This window comes from Myotis yumanensis, unplaced genomic scaffold (assembly GCF_028538775.1).
Source record: "Myotis yumanensis isolate MYYU_CA2020_CCGP unplaced genomic scaffold, mMyoYum1.0.hap1 SCAF_2, whole genome shotgun sequence".
In the NCBI taxonomy this organism is placed as follows: Eukaryota; Metazoa; Chordata; class Mammalia; order Chiroptera; family Vespertilionidae; genus Myotis; species Myotis yumanensis.
Window position 1 is genome coordinate 66,908,464 of NW_027223753.1, and position 27,609 is coordinate 66,936,072.

Below are 27,609 nucleotides of genomic sequence, written 5' to 3' on the forward strand. Positions count from 1 at the left end.
CTCCCAGACTGTAAGAGGGCACAGGCTGGGCTAAGGGACCCCCTGAGTGCACAAATTTCGTGCACCAGGCCTCTAATCCTATATAATAAAAGAGAAACATGCAAATTAACCATCCCTCTGCTACACACAAGCCACACCCACCAGCCAATCAGGAGCAGTATGCAAATTAGCCCAACTAAGATGGCGGCAGCCACAGAGCTGGAGTGAGCAGGAGGCTTAGGTTACTGATACACACTGACCACCAGGGGGCAGATGCTCAATGCAGGAGCTTCCCTCTGGTGGTCAGTGCGCTCCCACAGGGGGAGCTCTGCTCAGCCACAAGCCAGGCTGACGGCTGCCAGTACAGCGGTGGTGGTGGGAGCCTCTTCTGCCTCCTCAGCAGCGCTAAGGATGTCCGACTGCAGCTTAGGCCTGCTCCCCGCCTGCAAGTGGACATCCCCCAAGGGCTCCGGGGCTGTCAGAGGGATGTCTGACTGCCAGCTTAGGCCCAATCCCCCGGGGAGCAGGCCTAAGCCAGCAGGTGGTCATCCCCTGAGGGGTCCCAGACTGTGAGAGGGACTGGGCTGAGGCTGAGGAACCCCCTCAAGTGCACAAATTTTTGTGCACTGGGCCTCTAGTATATTATAATTGTCTACTTTTTTTTTTTCTTTTTCATCTGTCACCTCTTGATCATTTAGGTATTCTCCAGTATTCTTTAAGGACTTTGGTTCTTCACTCTAACATTAGTCATCATTATGAGAGATTTTTTAAAAATTTGTATATCTAAATACTTATTTAACCTACTATTATTTCAAATTTTTTGAATACTTCAGGCCCAGTGTATTTTTACTTCCTGACATTTTAGCAATGAATTGTTCTGAAATCTTAACACCTTTCGTACCGCTCACGAGTTTTCTCATGTTTCGAGGGCCATCTGTTAAGGACCACTCACGTGGGTTCTCGTTTTTCACGCCCATGGAAAAAGGAGCGAATCTAGATACTTATGTAAATTTTGTTTGGACCCTCTTCATAGAGGAAAATGTTTTACACAGTACCATACGTTAAAAAAGTACTAGGAATTTTAATTGTTTAATTGTTTTTGTAAATAAAAATGTTATAATTATTGAAAAATGACACCTAAAATACATTATGATGATTTAAATAACATGCAGTTTGCCCAAAAACGTGCGGTCCCTGGCGTATGTCTTAGAGACTTCTATGCGGTACGAAAGGTGTTAAATTCAATATGCTGAACTTTCATCAAATCTTACTATTTCCTTAAATGAGATAACTACACAAAGCACCTAGATCAGTGATGGCGAACCTCTGACACGCGAACTCATTTTTTTTTGGTTGATTTTTCTTTGTTAAATGGCATTTAAATATATAAAATAAGTATCAAAAATATAAGTCTTTGTTTTACTATGGTTGCAAATATCAAAAAATTTCTATATGTGACACGGCACCAGAGTTTAGTTAGGGTTTTTCAAAATGCTGACATGCCGAGCTCAAAAGGTTCGCCATCACTGACCTAGATTAATACCTTGTAGTACATATGGTTAAGTAGTAAACACTAACTCATGGTATTATTGTTGTTCCTCTGCCTCTTGTACTTCATCATCACTAAGCTAAATGTCCAATATAATATTTCCATTTCCTTGATTTTTCAGGAAGGGACTCATCAGTTCCTACCAGATTTTTTCCCCTCTATTTACTCTAAAACTCGTGTTACCCTGAACCATTTTCATATTGATGCCTCTACATCATCTTTCAACTTTCTCTCTATACCACACCTGCTATAGAAACTCCCAACAGCAAATCAGTTCTGCCATCTGTCTAATCTGCCCCAAATTGCTGAATGCTGCTGAAATGGTTCATACCAATTACTACAAATTTTAGTTTCTAGCCTCAGCTGTACTTAAAAAGTTGTCTCAGTTTTCAGATCTTAACTCCATTACTGGCAACTTTTCTTTCACCTTTAATTTTTACAATGGATTCTTGAGTAAGGTGTAATTATTACCATTTTAAAAATATATTTTTATTGATTTCTGAAAGGAAGGGAGAAGGAGAGAGAAATAGAAATATTAATGATGAGAGAGAATCATTTATCAGCTGCCTCCTACATCCCCCCTACTGGGAATCAAGCCCTCAACCTGGGCATGTGTCCTTACCAGGAATTGAACTGTGACCTCCTGTTTCATAGGAGATGCTCAACCACTGAGCCATAGCACCCAGGCATATTACCATTTTAAAGAAGAAGAAGCTGAGGGTTTGGGAATCATAACTTTGCAAAGTGTTCTTTCTCCCCCAGCCCCCTCCCAGCTATTTCCAGTATCCACCTGGCACCATATATAGTTACCACAGTATTATGGACAGTATTCCCTATGCTATACTTTACATCCCCATAACTGTTTTGTAATTACCAGTTTGTACTTCTTAATCCCTTCACCTCTTTCACCCAGTCCCCCAACACTCTTCCTATCTGGCAACACCATTCCACTCTCTTTGTGTCTATGAGTCTGTTTCAGTTTTGTTTGTTTGTTTGTTTATTTTGTTCTTTAGGTTTCCACATATAAGTGAAATCATGGTATTTGCCTTTCTCTGACTGACTTATTTCATTGAGCATAATATTCTCTAGGTCCATTCATGCTGTCACAAATGGCAATATTTCATTCTTTTTAATGGCTGAGTAATATTCTATTATATATATTTCCCACTAATTTTTATCCACTCCTCTATTGATGGGCACTTGGATTGCTTCCATATCTTGCCTATTGTAAATAACGCTGCAGTGAACATAGGGAATGCATATATTCTTTAGAATTTGTGTTTTGGGTTTCTTCAGGTAAATACCCAGAAGTGGAATTCCTGGGTCATAAAGCAGTTCCATTTTTAATTTTTGAGGAGCTTCCTTACTGTTTTTCATAGTGGTTACACCAATCTGCATTCCCCCCATCAGTGCACAAGGGTTCCCTTCTCTCCACATCCTAGCCAACGCTTATTGTTTAATTCATTGACAATTGCCACTCTTGACAGGTATGAGGTGATATTTCATTGTGGTTTTAATTTGCATTTTTCTGATGATTAGTGCTGTTGAGCATCTTTTCATATGTCTGTTGGCCATCTGTATGTCATCTTTGGAGAAGTATCTATTCAGGTCCTCTGCCCATTTTTTAATTGTATTGGTTGGTTTGGTTTCTTGATTTGTTTTTTGCGTTGGGTAGTATGGGTTCTTTATAAATTTTGGATATTAACACCTTATCTGATGTGCCATTGGAGAATTTGTTCTCCCATTCAGCAAGTTGTCTTTTTGTTTTGTTGATGGTTTCCTTTGCTATGTAAAAACTCTTTAGTTTGATTTAGTCCCATTTGTTTATTATTTTCTTTTGTTTCCTTGGTCAGGGGAGATATGTCAGAAAAAATATTGCTACAAGAAATGTTTAAGATTTGACTCCCTATGCTTTCTCCTAGGTGTTTTATGGTTTCAGGTCTTAAAGGAAATACTTTTAGTTTTTCTCCTTTGAATATGGATTTGTCATATATGGCCATTATTATGTTGAGGCATGTTTTCTCTATTCCCACTTTGCTGAGAATTTTTATCATAAATGATAGTGGATATTAACTGCTTTTCTGCATCTATTGATATGATCTTAGTATTTTTATCCTTCATTTTGCTTATGTGATGTATCACATTCATTAATTTGTGGATATTGTATCAACCTTGCACCCCAGGAATAAATCCCACTAGATAATGATGTATGATCTTTTTACTATATTATTTGAATTTAGTTTGTTTATATTTTGTTGAGGATTTTTGCATCTCTGTTCATCAGGGATATTGGTATATAATTATTTTTCTTTGTAGTGCCTTTATCTAATTTTGGAATCAGAGTAATGCTGACCTCATAAAATGAGCTTGGGAGGCTTTCCTCCTCTTGTGTTTTTTGGAATATTTTGAGGATAGGTGTTAGTTTGGCTTTGAATATTTGGTAAAATTAACCTGTGAACCTATCCAGTCCAGGAGTTTTGTTTGCTGGGAGTTTTTTAATTTATTATTTACTGCTTCGATTTCATTAGTTGTAATCACTTTGTTCATATTTTTTGTTTCTTCCTGATTCAGTTTTAGAAGATTGTTTCAAGGATTTTATCCATTTCTTCCAGATTGTCCAATCGTTGCCATATAGGTTCATAGTATTTTCTTATTCTTTGTATTTCTGTGACATCAGTTTCTTTTTCATTTCTGATTTTATTTATTTGGGATTTCTCTCTTTTGATTAATCAGGTTAATAGCTTATCAGTTTTGTTTATCTTTTCAAAGAAACAGCTTTTGTTTTCATTGATCTTTTGTATTTTTCTAGCTTTATTTTGTTTACTTCTGCTCTGATCTTTATTATTTCCTTCCTTCGAGGCACTCACTTTTGGTTTTGTTTGTTGTAAATTTTTTTATTTCCTTTAGGTGTAAGGTTAGTTGTTTACTTGAGTTTTTCCTTCTTTAGGTAGGCCTGTATTGCTATGAATTTTCCTCATAGGACTGCTTTGGCTGTGTCCCATAGATTGTGTTGTTATGTGTTTATTTTCATTTATTTCATTTGTGGGAGTCAACCGGGCTGATCAGGGGAAGGCACCAGCCCCATCACCGCACTGTTGCAGCCACTGCCAGTCACCGCAGCCATCAACACGGACTCCAGTCCCTTTACCATGAAAAAATGACAACTTTCTTTAGGCACTTTCAAGAAGTGTCTTTCATAGGATATGACATTTCTTTCTTTATCCTCACCTGGGGATATGTTTCCATTGATTTTTAGAGAATGTGGAAGAGAAAGGGAAAGACAGAGAGAAACATCAAAGTGAGAGGAACACTTTGATTGGTTGCCTCCTGCATGAGCCCTGACCTGGGCCGGAGCCAGGGAGGAACCTGCAACCTAGGTACATGCCCTTGGTCAGAATTGAACCCAGAATCTGCGTTGGGCAGGCCGAGGCATTATCCACTGAGCCAAACCAGCTAGGACAGGATATGACATTTCTTAACCCGCCAGCAGCAGACCTTCCTTTTTTTCTCCAAGAGTGTAGTAAAAAAAACCCTAGATCACCTATTTGGACTCTTATTACCCATGTTACTAAGAATATTACCAGTGGCATACGGGGAGCTTAACCAATCAGCAGTTAGAAAAGGTGTTTCCTCTGTAGTTCACACCAATTGCTGGTTTGGCCCCTGCCCAGGCCTAACGCCTCTGGTGAGTCATTAGCCCTGGGCCAGGGGCCCCCAGCTCCCAGCCGCTGTGGCCATCAAGGATCGCTGGCTGGCTGCGCCACAGTTCCGGCCGCCACCACCATCAAGGATCACTGGCTGGCTCCTCCCCGGCCCAAGCCTAAAGCCTCTGGCCGAGGCATTAGGCCTGGGCCAGGGCACCCCCAGCTCCCCGCTGCTGCCACCACCAAGGATCGCTGGCTCAATGATCACTGGCTGGCTCCGCCCTGGTTCCCGCTGCTGTCGCCATCAATGATCGCTGGCTGGTTCCTCCCTGTCCCAGGCCTAAAGCCTCAGGCCGAGGCATTAGGCCTGGGCCGGGGCACCCCCTGCTCCCTGCCACTGCTGACATCAAGGATCGCTGGTTGGCTCCACCCCACTTCCCCTGCCATCACTGCCATCAACCATCGCTGGCTCAACAATCGCTGGCTGGCTCCTCCCTTACCCAGGCCTAAAGCCTGAGTCCGTGGCTTGGAGCCGACATATGCAAATTAGCCATCATCTTGACTGGCGATTAATTTGCATATCTCGCTGATTAGCCAATGGGAAGGGTAGCGGTCGTACGGCTAATTACCATGTTTCTCTTTTATTAGATAGGATTGTTTAGCCTCCATGTGTTTGTGTGGGTTTTTTTGTGTTTTTGTTTGTTTGTTTTGTAATTGATTTCTAATTGCAGAGCATTGTGTCCAGACAAGGTGCTTGATATGATCTTGAATGTATTGAGCCTCATTTTGTATCCTAACATATGGTCTACCCTGAAAAATGTTCCTTGTGCACTTAAAAAGAATGTACATTCTGCTGTTTGGGGGTTAAATGTTCTGAAAATATCAATTTATCTATCTGTTCCATTGTGTCATTTATGGCCACTGTTTCTTTCTTGATTTTTTTAAATCTGAAAAGTCTATCCACTGATTCAATCAGGTGTTAAAAATCCCCTACTATGGCTGTACTGCTGTTGATCTCTCCCTTTATGTCCATCATGATTTGCTTTGTATGTTTGGGTGCTTATATATTGGGTGCATGATTGTTTACAAGAGTTATATCCTCTTTTCAGTTGATCCTTTATCATTATATAATGTCCATCATTATCTCCTATCATAGCCTTTGTTTTAAAGTCTATTTTGTTTGGTTTCCATTTGCATGAAATATCTTTTTCCATCCATTTACTTTTAGTCTGTTTACTTTTTGCTCTGAGATGGGTCTCTTGTAGACAGCATATATTTGGGCTTTGTTTTCTCATTGATTCAGCTACACTGTGTCTTTTGATTGGCTCATTTTAGCTATTTACATTTAAAGTGATTATTGAGAAGTATGTGTTTATTGCCACTTTATTTCTTATAACTATGTTCCTTTTTTTTCTTCTTTTTAAAAGAAGACTATAACATTTCTTATAATACTAGTTAGGTGGTAATAAACTCCTTTATCTTTTCTTGTCTGGGACACTCTTTATTTTACATTCAATTTAAATGCTAGCCTTTCTGGGTAGATTAGTCCTGGTTGTAGGTTCTTTCCCTTCATCACTTTAAATAATTCCTGCCAGTCCCTTCTGGCCTGAAAAGTTTCCATTTCGAAAACAGCTGACAGTCTTATGGGAACTTCCTTTTAGGTAACTGTTTTTTCTCTTGCGTTTAAAAATCTCTTCGTCTTTCTTTATCTTTATTTTATTTTCGCTTTTTGTTGTTATTTGGTGTTTTTTGTTTGTTTGTTTGATGTGGGGGGGTGCATTTTTGTTTTTTATAGAGAGAAAGGGAGAGAGAGAAACATTGATTGATTACCTTCCACACATGCCCTAACCTGGATCAAACCCACCACTTTTTGGTGTATGGATGATGCTACAGCCAACTGAGCCACACCAGCCAGGGCAAGATTCTCCTTGTCTTTAACTTTTGCCATTTTAATTATGATATGTCTCTTTAGGATCATTTGCTTTGGGACTCGCTGTGCTTCCTGGACTTGTCTATTTTCTTTACCAGGTTGGGGATGTTTTCAGTCATTATTTCTTTGAATAGATTCTTTATTCTTTGCTTTCTCCCTTCTCCTTGTTGTACCCCTATGATGCAGGTGTTGTTATCATGTTGTCCCAGTGATCCCGTAGACTATCTTTATTTTTCACATTCTTTTTTCTTTTTGCTGCTCTGATTGGGTATTTTCTATTTTGTCTTTCAACTCACTGACTCTATTCTCTGCTTTATATAGCCTGCTGTTGAATCCCGCTAGTGTAGTCTTCATTTCAGATGTTGTATTCTTCGTTTCTTACTGGTTCTTTTTTACAGTTTCTTTGGCCTTTTTTATGTTTACTCTCTTTGTTTAAGTTCTTGCTGATTTCATCCATTCTTCTCCTAAGTCCCTAGAGCATCATTATAATCAGTGTTTTGAACTCTTTGTCTGATAGCTGGCTTGCCTCCATTTCACTTAGTTCTGTTTCTCAGGACTTCTCTTCTTCTTTCATTTGGGGCATATTTCTTTGTCTCCCCAGTTAGTGCTGAAACTTCTTCTGTAATAGATTATGAATAAGACACATTACCTATAATGTCTCATGTAATCCTCCCAATAATCTTATGACATGTGTGCAGTTATTATCACTGTTTTGGGATTACTGACTTTAAGTAACATTTTTCAGGTCATACAGCTAGAAAGCTTTGGGAATCAACACAAGCATCTGACACCAAAGCCAAGCCAATCTGAAGCCAAAACCTATGTTCTTCATGATAGTAGGCTAACTTTTCTCTTTGTTTTACACTCTATCCTTCGGCCATGGTAGATTTGCTTAAGTGCATATCATCATCATCATCATCATCATCATCATCATCATAGCTGACATTACTGGACATTGACTATGTGCTGAGCTTGTTTTAACTCTTTTTTTATATATATTTTTATTGATTTCAGAGAGAGAGAGAGAGAGAGAGAGAGAGAGAGAGAGAGAGAAACATCAGTGATGAGAGAGAGTCATTGATTGGCTGCCTCCTGCATGCCCCACACTGAGGATCCAGCCCGCAACCTGGGCATGTGCCCTGACTGGGAATCCAACTGTGATCTCCTGGTTCATAGGTCAATGCTCAGCCACTGAGCCATGCTGGCTAGGCTTAACTCTTTTCAATATAATGTCAATATAGTATTGATATTATAATAATACATATTTTACAGATGAGCAAACTGAGGCCCACAAAGGATATGTAACTTGCTCAGTCTCAAAACTAGCAAGTGATGTATAGATAAAATTTGAATCTGTTTGTTGCAGGAATTTATTGAGTGTGCAGCACTAGGCAGTCGTGATTGTAGAGCCCCCTGTGTTTAACTACCATACTGTCTGATCTGATTTGACCTCTATTCCTCTAGATTTAAAATCTTTTAGTTGCAGCCTATAATTTACAAATTGAAAACCAAAGTCCGTGGTTACAGAGCCATTCATAACCTGTCTCTACCTCTCATTTCCCAAGTCATTTCTCTATATATTCTAGATTCTAACTACATGGAACTATTTCCAATCTCTAAAGTATACTATATGCTTGCTTAATTTTATACATTCTTTTCTCTCTGACTACTGCCCTCCCCTCTTTTACTCTTGTGATTCATCTCTTCAAACCCAATTTGAGTAATTCTGATTTTTTTTCTGATCTTTCTACTAGCTACCCTTAGGGCGCAAATATGGTCAGCTCTCTCTTTTGTGTTATTGTGCTTCTTGTCTTTATGGTCAAATTTATTTACTTTTCTATCTCCCCATCAAAACTATGAACTATTTGAAAACAGGACCATAAATTGTTTTTCTTTGTATTTCTATCACAGTACTTAATGTTTATATTCATTAAGTATTGATGGCATGAATAAAAATACTTTATTGTGAAATAATTTAAAAACTAAAAATTTCCTCAGTTTGTTTTTCCCCACACTTCAACATACCCAAGGGACAATGACACCTCTAATTGGTACAGTGATTCCCAAATAGATTCTCATATAGACACACATTAGAATCTGAGGAAGGGGAAAACATGTAATTTGAACATGTTTGCTTTCTTACCTACTCCCACTCTCCCCACACAGTTGAATTTGATTTAATTCTCCATACCTCAACTGTTATTAGAAGGTCAGTGCTCTGAAACACACTATAAGCAGACATTTTAGCTTTTTTCTACTTCTGTTATCTTTAATATGCAAGGTCTGTATTTAGCACTGAGAAATACAAAGGAGCCAGAAACGTTCTTTCTATAAGCGTACTTACAGTATGATAGGTTCAAAACAAAACAGTTTTAGATAAAATAAAAACTATTAAATTCTGTTTCAGAAGTTTAGGGAAGTATTCTGCCATAGATGAGCTTGTGTCAAAAATAATCTCAACAGATAATGGGATTATTAGTTACAGAATGTAAAATGAATGTTTAAACTATTGAAATAAATAATAGAAGAATAAAAGCATGAGCAAAAAATGAGTAATGAACCAACAAGACGAAGCAGAATTTTTTAAAAAATAAATAAATAAAATGCGATTCTAGAGATCAGAGATATACTTCAGAATAATTGAAGGAAAGGTGGTGATGAAACATGATTTACCATTAATTGATAAATTGTTAAAGCTGGGTGGGAAGGAGAACTAAATAAAACTTATAAAAATAGGAAACACAACATATGAAATTGAAAAACAAATGAATGGGATAAATAACAGAAGGTAGTTACTGGTGTGGAAAATATAGCTAATGAAATTACCTGAGTACAACAGAGAAAGATGAAAAATATGAAAAAAGAGGCTAAAAGACGTAAAGGATAGAATGAGAATGATTGATACACTAAGTAGAGTTCAAGAATGAGGGAATGGAGAGAATGGGGCAGTGGCTCTGCCCAAAACAGTAATGGCCTAGAATTTTTCAGAATTGATAACAAACAGGAACCCTCCAGTCAAGTCTCTAGAAGGATACATAAAAAGTTATCTACATCTACCCTGGCCAGTGTGGTTCAATGTTTGAGGGTTGACCCATGAACCAAGAGGTAACCAGTTTGATTCCTAGTCAGGGCACATACCCGGGTTGTGGGCTTGATCCCCATTAGGGGCATGCAGGAGGCAGCCAGTCGATGTTTCTTTCTCATCAGTGTTTTTATCTCTTGATCTGTCTCCCTTCCTTTCTCTCTAAAATCAATAAAAACATATTTAAAAACACAAAAACAGAGAGCAGGAAGTATTTACCTGGGATTGGGAAGTAGGGAGAGGTTAGTAAAAAGGTACAACTTACAGCTATAAAATAAATAAGTTCTGAACATTTAATGTATAATATGGTGACTATAGTTGATAACACTATTGTATAAATGTAATTTGCTAAGAGAATGGAACTTAAATGTTCTCACCAAACATATACTTTTCTATATAATATAATCTCTACATTTACATAATCATCTACACTAATAAAAGAGAAACATGGTAATTGGCGTACGACCGCTACCCTTTTCATTGGCTAATCAGTGAGTATATGCAAATTAGCTGTCAGCCAAGATGGCGGCCGGCAGCCAGGCAGCTGGAAGCAAACATGAGGCTTGCTTGCTGCAGTGACTGCAGACTCCAACGGCCTCTGAGCTGGCAGTTTGAAACATTCTAACAAATATAGAAGCTAAACAAACTGCCGGGATCTCAGAGCTGGAGTTATACATTGTTTCGATTATAGAACGGCAAACAAACCAGCGGAAGCCTCAGAGCTAGAGCCAGAGCTAAAGCTGGCCCAGAATAAAAAAAAAAAGAAAAAAAGGAGCGGTTGGGAGCTTCAGTTAATCACCAGCCTTAAGGCAGCCCTCAGCCCCTCACCCAGACTGGCCAGGCACCCCAGTGGGGACCCCCACCCTGAAGGGTGTGTGACCAGCTGCAAACAGCCATCATCCCCTCATCGAGGCTGGCCAGGCACCCCAGTGGGGACCCCCACCCTGATCCAGGACACCCTTCAGGGCAAACCAGCCGGCCCCCAGGCCTCTATTCTAAATAGTAAAAGGGTAATATGCCTCCCAGCACCGGGATCAGCGGAGCCGCAAGGCCTCCTGGCACAGGATCAGCGTGACAGGGGGCAGCACCCAAACCCCCTGATCGCCCTGCAGCTCTGTGTGTGACAGGGGGTGAAGCCACAACCTCCCTATCCGCCCTGCTCTGTTCATGACAGGGGAAGGTGCCCCAACCCCCTGATCAGCCCTGCTCTGTGCCTGATAGGGGGGAGCTCCCCAACCCCCTGATTGCCCTGTGGCTCTGTGTGTGACAGAGTGCAGCACACCAACCCCCTGATCGGCCCTGCTCTGTGTGTGACAGGGTGCGGTGCCCCAACCCCCTGATTGGCCCTGCTCTGTGGGTGATAGAGGGTGGTGCCCCAACCCCCCTCCACGGGCCTTGCTCTGTGTGTGACAGGGTAGAGCCATAACCTCCCCATTGGCCCTGCCCTGAGTGTGACAGGGTGCAGCACCCCAACCCCCTGATCACCCTGCTCTGTGTGTGACAGGGGGCGGTGCTCCAGCTCCCCTATCGGCCCTACTCTGTGAGTGACAGGGGGGAGCTCCCCAACCCCCTTATCGACCCTGCTCTGTGTGTGACAGGGTACAGAGCCCCAACCCCCCTGATGGGCCCTGCTCTGTGAGTGACAGGGGGCAGCGCCCCAACCCCCTGATTGGCCCTGCTCTGTGAGTGACAGGGGGTGGCGCTGCAACCTCCCCATCGACCCTGCCTTGAGTGTGACAGGGGGCGGTGCCCCAGCCCCTCAATCGGCCCTACCCTGAGCGTGACTGAGGGTGGCATTGCAACCTCCCGATCTGCCCTGCTCTGTGCATGACGGGGTGGTGCCCCAACTCCCCAATCGGCCCTGCTCTGAGCCTGACCAGGGGCTGCACCTAGGGATTGGGCCTGCCCTCTGCCACCCAGGAGCAGGCCTAAGCCAGCAGGTCGTTATCTCCCGAAGGGTCCCAGACTGTGAGAGGGCACAGGCCGGGCTGGGGGACCCGCCCCCCGGCCCCCCCCCCCCCCCCCAGTGCACAAATTTTTGTGCACCGGGCCTCTAGTGTAACATATAAAATATTTGAGGTGTACATGTTTATTAAATAGATGAGAGGAATCCTTTCAAATTGTATACATATATCAAATCATTACAGTGTACCCTTTAAATACTTTTTTTCATTGCTATATAACCTTTACTCATGGGATATATCTGCCTGTTGCATAGATATAATTTCTCAAAGCTTGGAATTAGATTGGACACTGCAGCCTTATCTCCTATTCCACATTGATTTTTCATGTGGTAAAAATCAATGATTGAAAACCCAGTTTAGCAAAGATTATGTCATCAAAAGGAATGTGGTATGTTCTAATGTTGACTGTTTCTTATGGTGTCCTGCAGATGTCACTGTGTTTCTTTTGAAAAGTCAAAATATCTCTGTTGCCCCAGAGTTCCTCAAGAACAGTTTGGGAACCTCTGCCTTCTTTGTGCTTCAGTTCTTTTTATGCTAAATGTGTACTGGTTTTTTTTAATTGCAACATATGTTTTAAGGTGTTACTCTCTTTCCCCACTTATACTTATGACTGATTCAATGTCTCTTACCTTTTTATTTACTTTTTGACCTTGCAGAGGCTTTAGACAAACCATACAGATTTCATAGGTCTACCACCAAGTTTTCTCTTTTGTCCTGAGTTCAAATTCATTAAAAGATAAAATGAAACACCAAGTTGGGACAGTTTGCCAGTACTGCCAATCAGTACTTAGCTCACAACACACTACGCAGCTGTTTTGATCATTTCACTCCATCTAGCATTTTGTTACTCTTAGGATTTGACATTACCTACAAAGATGCCCTTGCTTTATAAAACTGACCTGCTTCTGGAAAATTGCCAGCAAATGAGCAGTCTCACTTGCAATTTAAATTCAATAAATATTAGTGGCATCTATTTATATAGAAGCTACTTTGCTTTGATACTGTATCCCTGCTTTACCTATCCAAATCACACTGGATGTTAGGGATTAAAGTGGGATTGGGGTTCCATGATTTCTGACATAAAATATCTTACTCTGTTCTAGGGCATAGCTAACATCCCCTTAAATTGTAGAGAGAATGATACTCACAGGGAACAATGTAAAATAACAAAATTTGAAGAGCTTTATATATAAAACCTGAGCAAATGAGCAGAACTCCAGGAAAACTAGCCTAAGGCTTTGAAATCTCCTTCCATCACAAATCTCAGAACTTCTAGTATAATTCAGTTTAAAGCATAGAATAAAGAGACAGAATAGAGAAACGAATCAATACGCGAGTTTTACCAGAGTGGCTAGAATATATACAGATGAGATGATTGCGCCTCTGTCACCTAGTGAAAGGTATAATGTTATCATTTATCAGTGTGAAAGTATAAGAACTTTTAACAAGTACTAATTTCATACCCAGCATCTATATGCCTCCCATCTGCCTGAACTATAACAAGCGCTTCTCCCTAATATAGTGGGAGAAGACAGGGAAAAGGAGGCCTTTTCTTCTATGACCTGAAGCAATACAATATAAATTACCGATCCTTGGTTGAATTATTTAGTCTGTTTATTTCCCAAAATAACTTTCCAAATATGTAAATCTTTAAATAATAAAATAAGTTGATACAAATGAATAAAGAAAACACTTATAAAAAAGAGAACATGAAAAAAATGATTCAAGACACAATGTGCCAGAGGGTCTCAGCACCAAACAGGAAAAGGACTAAACAAAGATACCTATGGCAGTGAATATGTGAGCCCAGTGCCTCCTACCTCTTTTCTTCTCTCTGATACACATTACTATGGGAGAGAAGAAGTACGAATAGGGTATAATTATTTTAAGGTAAGCAAATGGTAATTAAAAGCAGTGTGTGAGTGCTGTAATATTCTATTCAAGTTAAAGTCAAAAGATTTTTTTTATTGTGTATACTAAGAACTTACATAAGACATATAATTTCATAAATTTAAAGTTATTATTTGAAAGAAGTAATTTATTACTGTGTAGAGCTAAAAGAAAAAACATTTATCTATTTTTGTGGATGCTATACAAAATCCTGGAAAAAACAAAATAATAGAAAAGTCTGGTGCTTTATAATTAAAATGTGTATAGATTATAGCATATGTAGACATCAGTTTATGATTTGATTCCCCAACTTATAAACTGTGTTCTTCAAGTACGTTTAGTAATTGATTGTTAAAACCTTAAATGCATTACCCTATGTAAGCATTTTTAACTAGAGGCCCAGTGCACAGATTCATGCACTGGTAGGGTCCCTTGGCCTGGCCTGTGCCTTCTTACAATCTGGCACCCCTCAGGGGATGTCGGACTGCCGATTTTGGCCTGATCCCTGCAGGCCAGGCCAAGGGACCCACCGGTGTCTGGCCTCTAGTATGCATATAAGATTTTTGGTTAATCTCTTCCCACCCTCCCCGCCTTTCCTCTGAGATTCATCAGTCTGTTACATGTTTCCCTGCCTGTGCATTGAACGTCTGCCCCCTGGTGGTTAGTGCATGTTATAGCTACCAGACAAATGGTCAGCCACTTGCTTAGTCTTTTAGTATATAGATGACTACAGAGTATTCTCTCATATGGATGTGGTATAATATATTTGCCCCTGGTTTTGGGACATTCAACTTACTGTGGGGGGTTTTTTTGTTTTTTTGTTGTGTTTTTTTGATGATGTGATAATTGAACATCTTTTTTTATAAAACTTAGTCTGAATTTCCCTTTTTCTCCCTACCTACAAGAGACCCCTGCTATTATTAATTCTATTATCCAGTGGTATTCTTTGAAGGTTAAGGGACCTAATATTCTTTAAGTGTTTGGCATAGTGTGTGGCACACTGTAAGTGCAGAATAAATACTCTCCACAACCTTTCTCTGACTCAGCATTGATACAGGAAATATGATTTGAAATGGTTCTTTGAGGTGAGCACTGAGGTCTTTTAGCAATAGCACAGCAAGGGATGCCAAATGGCAGAGGAAAATCCGAAAGATTGAAGCTGTAAGATTGAAAAGAGTTTCTGTAGTCATTCATTTGTTTTAGTTGTTCCCAGTTGTATATTCTTTATATAAAAGGAATATCTTAGCTGGAGACTCTTAGAATATAATTTATTCCTTTGAATGAAAATGTATATGTTTATTAAAGTAATATTATAAGAGAGAAACATTGAAAAAGCACTCTTTAAAATAGTGCAATCATTGTGTGTGTTATTTGTTTATTGTATCTATATCTTATACTTTTTGTGATATTTTAGTCAAGTGTGTGTCCAATGATGTCTTCTCTGTTTTCTTTTTTTTTTTTTTTAATTATCCTAGTCACGTGAACTGGAAATTTCAGTTTATTGGCGTGATTGGCGATCTCTGTGTGCTGTAAAATTTCTGAGGTTAGAAGACTTTTTAGACAACCAGCGGCATGGCATGTGTCTCTATTTGGAACCACAGGGTACTTTATTTGCAGAGGTAATAAATGTATTTTATTAAATGTGCATAACTGTAATTGAAATTATGTAAGTAGACAGCATGATGTAGAAGTGGAGAGAGTATTAGGCTAAACCACATACAACTTGAAATCTTGGCTCAGCTTTGCCACTGAAAAGGTATATTATCTTAAGACAAATAATTTATCCTCTGATTTGTTTACTCAGAGGGGGTTGGACTATATTATATCTAAGGTTCTCTTAAATTTTCAAAACTTAGTAGTATAGTGAATTTCATGACCATAAATCCAGTGCTATATTCATATCAACTTAAATTTTCTTCACTGTAGGTTACCTTTTTTAATCCAGTTATTGAAAGAAGACCAAAACTCCAACGACAAAAGAAAATTTTTTCAAAACAGCAAGGTAATTAATAAGAAATCAAATACTAAGAGTTTCCTGATGTAAAGAAAATCTGTGTACTTTTTTTTTCTTTTTTTAAATCTTCATTGTTGAGAGTATTAACCCCATTAACCCCTTCTAGTTCGTTCTGCTCTCCGCCCCAGGCCATCACTACCCTATTGTCTATGTCCATTTTTAATTTTTTGAGGAAACTCCATAGTGTTTCCATAATAGCTGCACCAGTCTGCATTCCTACCAGTAATATACTAGGGTTCCCTTTTCTCCACATCCTTGCCAGCATTTGTCATTTGTTGATTTGTTGATGGTAGCCATTCTGACAGGTGTGAGGTGATACCTCATTGTCATTTTAATTTGCATCTCTCTGATGATCAGTGACTTTGAGCATTTTTTCATGTATCTTGGCCTTCTCTATGTCCATTTTGGAGAAGTGTCTATTTAGGTGCTTTGCCCATATTTAAATTGGATTGTTTGTCTTCCTTTTGTTAAGTTGTATGAACTCCTTTATATTTTGGATAGTAACCCTTTATCAGAGGTATCATTACCAGACATGTTCTCCCTCACAGTGGGCTCCTTTTTCATTTTGTTGATGGTTTCTTTTGCTGTGAAGAAGCTTTTTAGTTTGATGTAGTCCCATTTGTTTATTTCCTCCTTAGTTACCTTTGCCCTAGTAAATGTATCAGTAAACATGTTGCTGTGAGAGATGTCTGAGATTTTGCTGCCTATGATTTCCTATTTTTATGATTTCACAACTTACATTTAAGTCATTTATCCATTTTGAATTGATTCTTGTGTATGGTGTAAGTTGGTAGTCTAGTTTCATTTTTTTGCCTGTATCTGTCCAGTTTTCCCAACATCATTTATTGAAGAGACTCTCTTGACTCCATTGTATATTCTTGCCTCCTTTGTCAAATATTAATTGAGCATAATGGCTTGGGTCGATTTCTGGGTTCTCTGTTCTGTTCCATTGACCTATGTGCATGTTATTGTGCAAGTACCAGGCTGTTTTGATTACAGTGGCTTTGTAGTATAACTTGATATCTGGTATTATAATCCCTCCAACTTAGTTCTTCTTTCTCAAGATTGCTGCAGCTATTTGGGGTCTTTTTTGGTTCCATATAAATTTTGGAGAGTTTGTTCTAGATCTGTGAAATATGCTGTTGGTATGTTAATAGGGATTGTATTGAATCTATAGGTTGCTTTGGGTAGTATGAACATTTTAATGATGTTAATTCTACCAATCCATGAACACGATACATTCTTCCACTTCTTTATATCTTCCCCTATCTCTTTCTTCAACACCGTGTAGTTTTTGAAGTACATGTCTTTTACCTCCTTGGTTAAGTTTATTCCTAAATATTTTAATTTTTTTGTTGTTGCACTGGTAAATGGGATTGTTTGTTTAATTTCTCTTTCAGAGAATTCATTAGTGGTATATAAAAACTGCCATCAACATCTGGGTGTTAATTTGTATCCTGCTACTTTGCCAAATTCATTTATTAAATCTAGTAATTTTTTTATGGCGTCTTTAGGTTTTCTGTGTACAATATCATGTCATCTGCATATAATGAGAGTTTTACTTTCTCATTATTTCTTCTTGCCCGATCACTGTGGCGATGACTTCCAGTGTGTTCTTTATTAGTGTTGTCATTCTTTATTTCCGACAGGTCTTTTTTTATAGTTACTATATCTTTATTCACGCTGTTGAGCATCTTTGCAGTCATTATTCTGAACTCTACATCTGACAAATTTCTTATCTTCATTTCATTTAGCACTTCTTCTGGAGAATTCTCTTGTTCTCTCATTTGGGGGTTGTTTTTTTGTCTCCCCATTTTGGCTCTCTGTTTAGGTTTATGTCTATTTATTAGGTAGATCTGCTATGACTCCCAATCACTAGTGCAGGAAAATGTCAGGCGCTATTTGTGACTGGCCCTGAGTACCTGTTTGGAGCTATCAACTATCCACAGGCTGTGGCTTCCTCTGCTGGGGCTCGGTTCTTTTGGAAAGGACCAAGATGTGCACCAAGATCTGCTTTTCCTTGCCCCAGGCCTGGGTTAGATCAGGCAAAGACTCAAAACCTCCAGAGACCCACCTCTGTCTGCAATCTGATTGGTATTCAGTCTTGATTAGCCTTAGGCTACCCACCACTGGAAGGGGTGAGAGGTTTTCCAACTGGGTGGGGCAAAGACTCCAGAGACCTGCCTCTGCCTCTGATTGTTATTTTCAGTCTCTTAATGGGCCTCAGAAACTCTATAAGGTGGGGCAAGAAGTTTTCAATTACTTTCCCCCCACCTACCTCCAGGCAAAAGCTGCCTTGATGGTAAAGGTATACAAGAGAAAGATGTCCTCTGCAGTATGAGGGAATGTCTCAGCACAGGAAACAGTTGTCTGCCTTCCAAGCTCTAACCCCATAATCCCCAAACCTGGTTTCTGCTCACATAGCTCCAGTCGACTCTGCTCTTCTTCTGCCAGAGCCCAAGGTGAGTGGCTGCACATGAAATTTTGTGCATTGGCCCTGTAAGAGAGTGCCTGCATTTCCAGCCATCTCTCCCTGGTAAACAGCAACCCTGCTGCTTTTCACAGCCAGATGTTATGTGGGCACCTTTCTCAGTTCTGGGCTGGGGGGCCCAACTTGGGGTTTAGACCCCAGAGTTCTCAGTGGCAACCCCACATAGCTGAGATATCTCTCTGAAAATTCAGCTGCTGTCTGTGGGAGCCTAGCCAGCCCTTTCATGACTCCTCAATTCTCATCAGTCTCTATACGGTCTCCACTTTCCATCCTTGGTTATCAGGGTTCTCTCCAGCTAGTCTTCAGTTGATTATTCAGGGTGGTTTATCTGTATTTTAATTATAATTGCAGTTTGGTCTTGGGAGCATGTCCGTGTAGTTTCTACTTTTCTGCACCATTTTGGAATCTCTCCATAATGTTTTAAAAGTGATATCCATCTTTGTTTTTTGTTTTATCTTTATCTGTGTATTCATTTATTTTTATTAAGGAATATTTTAAACATACTCATAAGTAGAGAGACTAGAGCAATGTACCATCACTCAACTTCAACCACAGTCAACTCATGGCCAATTTTGTTTTCTTTATATCTCTTTCACTCATTACTTCCTCAGATTAATTGGAGCAGATCCAGACATCATATTGATTTATTCTTAAATATTATAGTTAGTATCTCCAAAAGATAAGAATTTTTATTAAGCCTTAACCACATATCATTACTAGACTTTAAAAATAAAGTATCTACCTATTTATCTTTAAAACTGCTTTTGCTGTTTTGCACTAGTATTTATAACAAATAGTTAACTATTTTTTAAGTGGCACATTTTATTTGTCCTTAAATTATAAACCAATGAATATGAATTTTTTTAATTATAGCTTTTGGTAATATGTAAAAAAAATTACTTGTTCTGTTTATTTACAATATCCACAGGCAAAACATTTCTCAGAGCTCCTCAAATGAATATTAATATTGCCACTTGGGGAAGGCTAGTGAGAAGAGCTATTCCTACAGTAAATCATTCTGGCACCTTTAGTCCTCAAACACCTGGGCCTGCTACAGTGCCAGTGGTTGATGTACGCATCCCAGAACTAGCATCTCCAACTAGGTACGTGTTTAAGATTTAAGCATTGCTTTTATAAAAAATAAAAAAAATTGTAACATTTGTATCTATTGATTACAGTGGGCCTATTTAAAGTCTCATTTTTTTTCCAAATTGTATGATGAAATTAGTATTCTGATTACTTTTAAAAATTAAAAATTGTTTGCTTTAATTTTAGATTATTTAAAATACATATTTTTGATAACTTTTTGGTGAATTACTTTCTCTTTTATAAGTGATTCTACAGTAACCAAATTGGACTTTGATCTTGAACCTGAACCTCCTCCAGCCCCACCACGTGATTCTTCCCTTGGAGAAATGGATGAATCTGCTGAATTAAGAGATTTGGATGCACCAGAACAGGCAAGGCATTTTAAACTTTTATTTTTACCATGTGAATTACCAGTAAAAGCATCATAGTGAATGAGGTATACATTTCAATTATTTAAAAATTGTCTGTGTCCTGTCAGTATTGCTCAGTTAGTTGGAGCATCATCTCATGGGCCAAAGTGTCACAGGTTCCATTCCCAGGTAGGGCAAATTCCTGGGTTGCAGGTTGGATCCCATTAGGAGAGCAGTAGATCGATGTTCTCTCTCACATCAATATTTCTCTCTCCCCCTCTCTCTCTTTGTTTCCCCCCCCCCCCCTCTTTCTCTCTCTCCCTCCCTCACTTCCTCCCCCTCTAAATTCAATGAGCATATACTCAGGTGAGGATTTTTTTTTTTTAATTGTCTGTGTTTTGTGTTCTTAGGAGTGAAACATAAAAATCTCTAGATGTCCATGGGCCAGTAGAGATAAAATAGGCTGCTTCAGCTAAAAAGAGCATAAGAACATGATTGATAGTAAATGATATATTGTGTAAACACTCTTCCTCTTCTGTCTTGGTTAACATGATTTCTGAATACACATTGAAGGTGGCATTAATGTGTTAAGTTTTTCACATGTTTTAGATAAATGCAATATACAATTAACCTTAAAATGAATATTTAGTATCTGAATTTAACTTTTCTTACAAATACTGACTTCTGACATTTTTATTTTAACTTTATCCTTACCTACTAAGTTGAAAGTTTCTTTGATTTAATGAGTATTTAATATTTCACAGGACTCAGAAGCTGTTTTTGATATTGAAAATGACAGAAATAGTATACGTCCAAAATCTCAATCTGAATTTGAAGCTGATATTCCTCAATCAAGCCTAGAATACAGTGGAGTTCGAGAACTTGAGGATAGAAGGTAAAGAATATGTACAGAACTTTGCTACTGCATGTTTGGTCTCATACTTTTACCTTATTTTTAAATGATATTGCTGTTTTCAGATCTCAACAAATGTTTCAGTTTAATCTACAAGACTTCAGATGTTGTGCTGTCTTGGGTAGAGGACATTTTGGAAAGGTAATCTCTTAATATTTCTTTAATACCTACAAAAGTAATAACTCTGGTGGGAAATAATTATTTAATCTCATTTCAGGTGCTTTTGGCTGAATATAAACACACAAATGAGATGTTTGCTATAAAAGCCTTAAAGAAAGGAGACATTGTAGCTCGAGACGAAGTAGACAGGTTAGTTTTTTAAAACATAAACCGATGAACAAAAACAGATCCAGAGACAGAGAAGCATCCATTAGATGCTCAAACCTCAGAGAGAAGGTAGGGGAGGGTGGGGGTAAGGGGGAGAGATCAACCAAAGGACTTGTATGCCTGCATATAAGCATAACCAATGGACACAGACACCAGGGGGTGAGGGTGAGGGCAGGATTGAGGGGGAGGGACATTGGGGGGATAAGGACACATTTGTAATACCTTAATAAAGGGAAATAAAAATAAATAAATAAAACTATTTTTCTGAAGTTGTGACTTAATAACAGCAAAACTATCATAAATAGGGTGATTAAATATGGAAATAAGTTAATTCCAAGTTGTCCTTGAATATTTGACTTGATTTTCTTCTACTTTAAGTCAAGTTGGTTTTCAGGAAGAGAAGGAGTAGTAATTTTTTTCTATTTAGTCAAAATTAATGTTCCAGAGTCAGAAATTTTGAACAATGTTCTTTCTAGCAGCTCATAAGAATTCTTACAGAAAAAAACCTATGATTCTATAGACTTTACAGAGAAATTATACCACTCTCAAGAAGCTTCTTGAAGCATGTTACAGAATTCTCCATGTAGCCTCTCTATTTTCCAGTCAGCCTTCCAAATTAAAACTTATGCAGCATATCTTTACTTCATATATTATATGATAAAATACTTGAATTCTGTAACTTATGAATTAAAAAGACTGTCTTTGAAATTACCTTGGTCACAAACTTTTATTTTTATTATGCTTTAAATTGCTAAATTCTCTGACCATTTCCTGATAAATTTTCACAGTTTACCCTAATTAAGTCTTTTCTGTTAACTATAACACTAGCCATACGTGTGCTGCTCTGGTACTGTCAGTACAAACTCTATAATCTTTGTCATACTAATCATATATTTTAGTTTGCATTAACATATTTCAATTCATTATATACATCAAGCAGACCAAATTTTTTAAAACATATGTAGCAAAACAAAGACATATTTTATGGTTTTAAAGTTATAATAGTTAAGAACTTGGCTTAGTTTAGAGTTTGGTAATTTTTAAAGAGCATTGTTTCCAGTTAGAACCTAAGGGAAGAAAAAAACCTATTTATTTTTAAATGTTTTCTCTTACAGCCTGATGTGTGAAAAAAGAATTTTTGAAACTGTGAATAGTGTAAGGCATCCATTTTTGGTGAACCTTTTTGCATGTTTCCAAACCAAAGAGCATGTTTGCTTTGTAATGGAATATGCTGCCGGTGGGGACCTAATGATGCACATTCATACTGATGTCTTTTCTGAACCAAGAGCTGTGTAAGTATGCTTTAGACCTTTCTCTGAATTTTTCATGACTAATTTTTTTCTGGAAAGGAAAAAAGCTCTCTGAATTAATTCTCGTCCCCCACCCCCTTTCCCAAATAGAAAATAAGACTTTAGAAATTTTTACCTTTTGCCACCAAAAACAAAAACAAAAAATCTATTTAATTCTGTTGTCCATGTTGAAATTTCATGGATTACCCTGAATCATACCTGATAATTTAAATAAAAACTTAGATTCTTTTTAATAAAATTTTTGCTGGGTTTTTTTTTTTTTAATAATTTTTTAAAATTGATTTGTTGTTGTTTTTAGAGAGAGAGGATAGGAGAGAAAGAGAAACATTGATGTGAGATGCTCCCTACCAGGGATCGAGCCCACAACCCAGTCATGTGCCCTGACCAGGAATCAAACAGGCACAAGATGATGCCCAACCAACTTAGACACCGTGGCCAGGGCTAAAACTTTTGTTTTCTGTTACATTTTATCCCTAGGGAATGCCATTATGACCATGACTTTAAATACCAAATATACTCAAAGTACATTAAGTGGAAAGAGAAAGGGTAGAATAGTCTGTCATATTATTGTACGAAATACTAGTATTTGTATTTTAAAGGGTAATTTTAAGTATCTGTATATGTTTACAATATCTCTGAAAGTATCCAAGAAAGTGGTATATATATTGCTTCCAATGAAAGACATAGAAAGTAGACTAAATTAGAATCCTTTTTGTAATTCTTGAATGTGATATAATATGAAAGTTTTACTTATTCAAATGCATAAAAAATAAATAATAGCATACACAAGATTAAATATATACATATATGTAGTTCCCCCTATTGTTATCCCAGTTTATAGCTCTTAAATGGTGGAGCTAGGATTTGAACCTAGGAAAGTACTCTTAGTAGCTACACTCTACATCAGTGATGGCGAACCTTTTGAGCTCGGCATGTCATCATTTTGAAAAACCCTAACTTAACTCTGGTGCCGTGTCACATATAGAAATTTTTTGATATTTACAACCATAGTAAAACAAAGACTTATATTTTTGATATTTATTTTTTTAAGTCCTCACCTAAGGATAAATTTTTCATTGATTTTAGAGAGAGGGAGGGAAGAAGAGGAAGAGAGAGAGAGACATTGATTTGAGAGAGAAACATCGAATAGTTGTCTACTATACACACCTGACCAGGGATCAATCCTGCAACCTTTCGTTCTATGGGGTGATACTCCAACCAACTGAGCCACACCAGCCAGGACTCACTAAATTTATATCTTCAGCCAGGACTCACCAAATTTACTTGACTTTCCCTCTGTATGGCTGATATTATTGCTCATTTAACTTCTCAAACTAAGCTACTGATTTTTCCTATTTTTTCTTGACCTCACCCACCACGTCCCAGACCTACTACTCTTCTAGTCTTCTCCATCTTAGTAAATGTCAGTACCATCTATCGATTGTACAAGCCAAAACATGGAGAATCATTCTTGATCCTCTTTTTCCTTACATGCAACATACAAATTATTAGCAAGTTTGATCAATTCTACCTTCAAAACATATCGCAGATCAGTAGTAAATCTCTATTGGGTTTATTCTTAAATTGTCATTACTTGTTTATATTTTGACAACTGACATTTATTTAGCATTTTCACTTCTTTGATTCATATCATAACCTTTAGAGGTATGTAGAGCAGATAGTAGTATACTGTTGTACCTTCAAATTTCTTCTGTTTTGTTATGCCTTTAAAATATGTTGTGTTTATATATAAAATCCAGTTCTTCCTTTAGAAATTTTTATTTTTGCTGAGACTGCAATTCATATACAAATGAAACAAGCCCAATGAAATACAGAAATAAAATGATACATTGCACTACTTCAGATCTGAAGTACTCTAATTATTCAGATCTCACCTCAAATGTTATTTCTTAGGTCATTTTTTGAGTATCCTATCTAAAATACCACTATTACTATTGTCCAACCCATGTCTCTATTGTATTTTATTTCTCCGTAACACTTTATTTCTACCTAAAATCATCTTATGTATTTATTTTTTACATAAGATGTAAAAGGCAGAGAAACAAGGACCTTTTCTATATACTAACGGAATAGCTAGAAAGGTGGCTGGCGCATAAATGATCAGTGACTTTTTACTGATTGAGACTATGAAATCAAAATCAGTTCAGTTCCTAGCTTTACTGTTTTCTAGCTATGTGACTTTAAACAAATTACTCTCTGAGAGCATCATTTTCTGCTTCTATAAAATATTTTATCCTAAAAGCTTTATTTTAAGATTAAGCCAATTGATGAAAATATCTAACACAGTACCTGACACATAGTAAGCATTCACTAATATATATGTATATATTTGGTAAGTGCAGTATCATTAGGGCAATCTATTTAACAAAAAAGGAAAGAAAGAAAAAGTATTTTTATAATTGATATATCCTTTTGCTGCCAAAATAAGTTTGCTAAAAATGTATGTATAAAAAACCACCTTAGCATCTTAGAATCACATTTGTTCTAATGGACCTTAGTTAAATATTTTAGATTTTGACAAGTATTTATATAAGATCTAATGTTTTATCAAATAAATATTTCTAAATACTTGCATTTTAAATTTTTTTTCAAATTGTGTTCCATTTTTATAAAAGTAAGTAAACACAGCCCTGGCTGGTTTAGCTCAGTGGATAGAGCATCGGCCTGCAGACTGAAGGGTCAAGGGTTCGATTCTTGATCCCTGGCTCCCTCCGGGCGCATGCAGTAGACAACCAATCGATGTGTCTCTTTCATATCAATGTTTCTGTTTCTCTGTCTCTTCCCTCCCACTCTCTCTAAAGAAATAAGTGAAAAAATATTCTCAGGTGAGGGATAAGAACAACAAAAATAAGTAAACACAAAACATAGCTGTATTATCTACCTGTACATCTAACTGCATTCTAAAACTTTGAAGAACATTCACCAAACTGACAAGAATAGTTATCTCTATGGATGATAGTCACTTGGGGATGAGATGGTAGATCAATAAGTAAAATATTATGTCTTGGGGCAAGGGTATTCTACGTATTTGATAGAGAAAATATCCATGTTTTGCTTGTATAATTAAGAATTGACTCTCCTAAGTGTCTCCTAATAACCTATTCTACACTGAAGACAGATCTACATTTTTAAACTCACTCATTTATTTATTACTTGCCTCCTCATTCAGTATGCCTGCCACATATCAGGCATTATGTTAGCCATCTATACTAATAAAAGGGTAATGTGCTAATTAAACCGGATGTCCTTCCAGACAAAGCCACAGTGGCAGGGCCGAGGCAGAGGCGGTTAGGGGCAATCAGGCCAGCAGGGTAGGGGAGTTGGGGGCATTGAGGCCGGCAGAGGAGCAATTAGGGGTGATCAGGTCAGCAGAGGAGCAATTAGGGGGTGATCAGGTCAGCAGGGGAGGGCAGTTGGGGGCATTGAGGCCGGCAGAGGAGCAATTAGGGGTGATCAGGTTGGCAGAGGAGCAATTAGGGGGTGATCAGGTCAGCAGGGGAGGGCAGTTGGGAGTGATCAGGCTGGCAAGGGAGGGCAGTTGGGAGTGATCAGGCCGGCAGGGGAGCAGTTAGGGGCATCAAGCAGGCAGGCAGAGGCAGTTAGGGGCAATCAGGCAGGCAAGCAGGCAAACAGGAGCCAGAGGTCCCGGATTGTGAGAGGGATGTCCAACTGCCTGTTTAGGCTGATACCTGTGGGATTGGGCCTAAACCAGCAGTCAGACATCCCCCAAGGGGTCCCAGATTGGAGAGAGTGCAGGCCGGGCTAAGGGACAAACCCCTCCCTGGTGCACGAATTTCGTGCAATGGGCCCCTCTAGTCTTTATATATGTACTAGAGGCCCAATGCACGAAATTCGTGCAAAATTAGGCCTTTCTTCCCCTGGCTGCCAGCACCGGCTTCCCTCTGGCACCCAAGACCCTGGCTTCCCTCACAGCCCTGGCTTCACCTGAAAGGTCGTCCAGAAGGACGTCCAGTCTAATTAGCATATTATGCTTTTATTATTATAATATATATATATATATAATAATATATATATATTTTATATATACACACACACATATATATATATATAGACAGCTACCATAATGACCGTAACAACCTAATAACTAATTTCTATGATGCCCACTGTGGCCAGCGAACCGGCCCCATCGGGGTGGGGACAGCGGCCAACCTCACAGCCCCTCCCCCACTGGCCTGTCCCTGATGGGACTCTCCCACCCCAATCAAGAGCAGGGCCTGCTGGCCAAACACCACCACCCTTACTCCCGGCCAGTCGCACCCCCTATCAGCCCACCCCACCACAATAGGCCCACAGCCCTCCCCACAGCCAGCCTGCCCCTGATCGCACCCCCTCAACCCCAATAGGGGGCGGGGCTAGGCGGCCAACCTTCTGCAGCCCCTCCCCATGACCGGCCCCAGCCCCAATCAGCTCCCCAACCCCAATCGGGGGCGGGGCCCACCGGCAATCACCCACAGCCCCTTCCCCCAGCCAGCGCAGCCCTGATCCAGGCTGTGATGGGGCCCAATCTGGGCAGACCAACCAGCCAACCTCCCGCCATCTCCTCCTCCTGACAGGCCCAGCCCCGATCTGGCCTGATTGCGGCCAGGCTGGCCGGACCCCACCTGTGCACAAATTCATGCACTGGGCCTCTAGTCTACATATACAAAAGCCTAAGCGACCGTTACAGTGGAATGACCAGTTGCTATGATGCGCACTGCCATGGGGGGGCAAACACTCAATGCAGGATCTGCCCCCTGGTGGTCAGTGCACTCCTACAGGTGGAGTGCCACTCAGTTAGAAGCTGAGCAGCGGCAGCAGGCCCAGTGGGCCGGGATGAGTGTGAGCAACACAGCGCCCAGCCCTAGTTTGGGCTTCTTCCTGGCTGCCTGCCCCTTGGAGAACTGCTACATTTCTCGGGAGATGTCCAACTGCCAGCTTAGGCCTGATCCCCGCAATCCAGGCTGAGATCGGGCCTAAACTGGCAGTCAGACATCTTCTGAGGAGTCCTGAATTGTGAGAGTGCGCAGGCCAGGCTGACGCTCAATCAGGAGGAGGG

At 39.2% G+C, this 27,609-nt stretch overlaps 1 protein-coding gene across 4 annotated transcripts in view; it reads left to right on the plus strand.

The window, feature by feature from the left end:
* PKN2 (protein kinase N2) overlaps positions 1-27,609 on the plus strand; it is a 158,669-nt gene that overhangs the window by 114,876 nt on the left and 16,184 nt on the right. For all 4 annotated transcript variants that reach the window (XM_070405524.1, XM_070405521.1, XM_070405523.1 and 1 more), the window contains 8 exons: positions 15,514-15,657; positions 15,965-16,040; positions 19,472-19,646; positions 19,877-20,003; positions 20,747-20,877; positions 20,961-21,036; positions 21,113-21,204; positions 22,338-22,514. In XM_070405524.1, the coding sequence (XP_070261625.1) occupies positions 15,514-15,657; positions 15,965-16,040; positions 19,472-19,646; positions 19,877-20,003; positions 20,747-20,877; positions 20,961-21,036; positions 21,113-21,204; positions 22,338-22,514 (998 nt within the window). The remainder of the gene's footprint in view (positions 1-15,513; positions 15,658-15,964; positions 16,041-19,471; positions 19,647-19,876; positions 20,004-20,746; positions 20,878-20,960; positions 21,037-21,112; positions 21,205-22,337; positions 22,515-27,609) is intronic.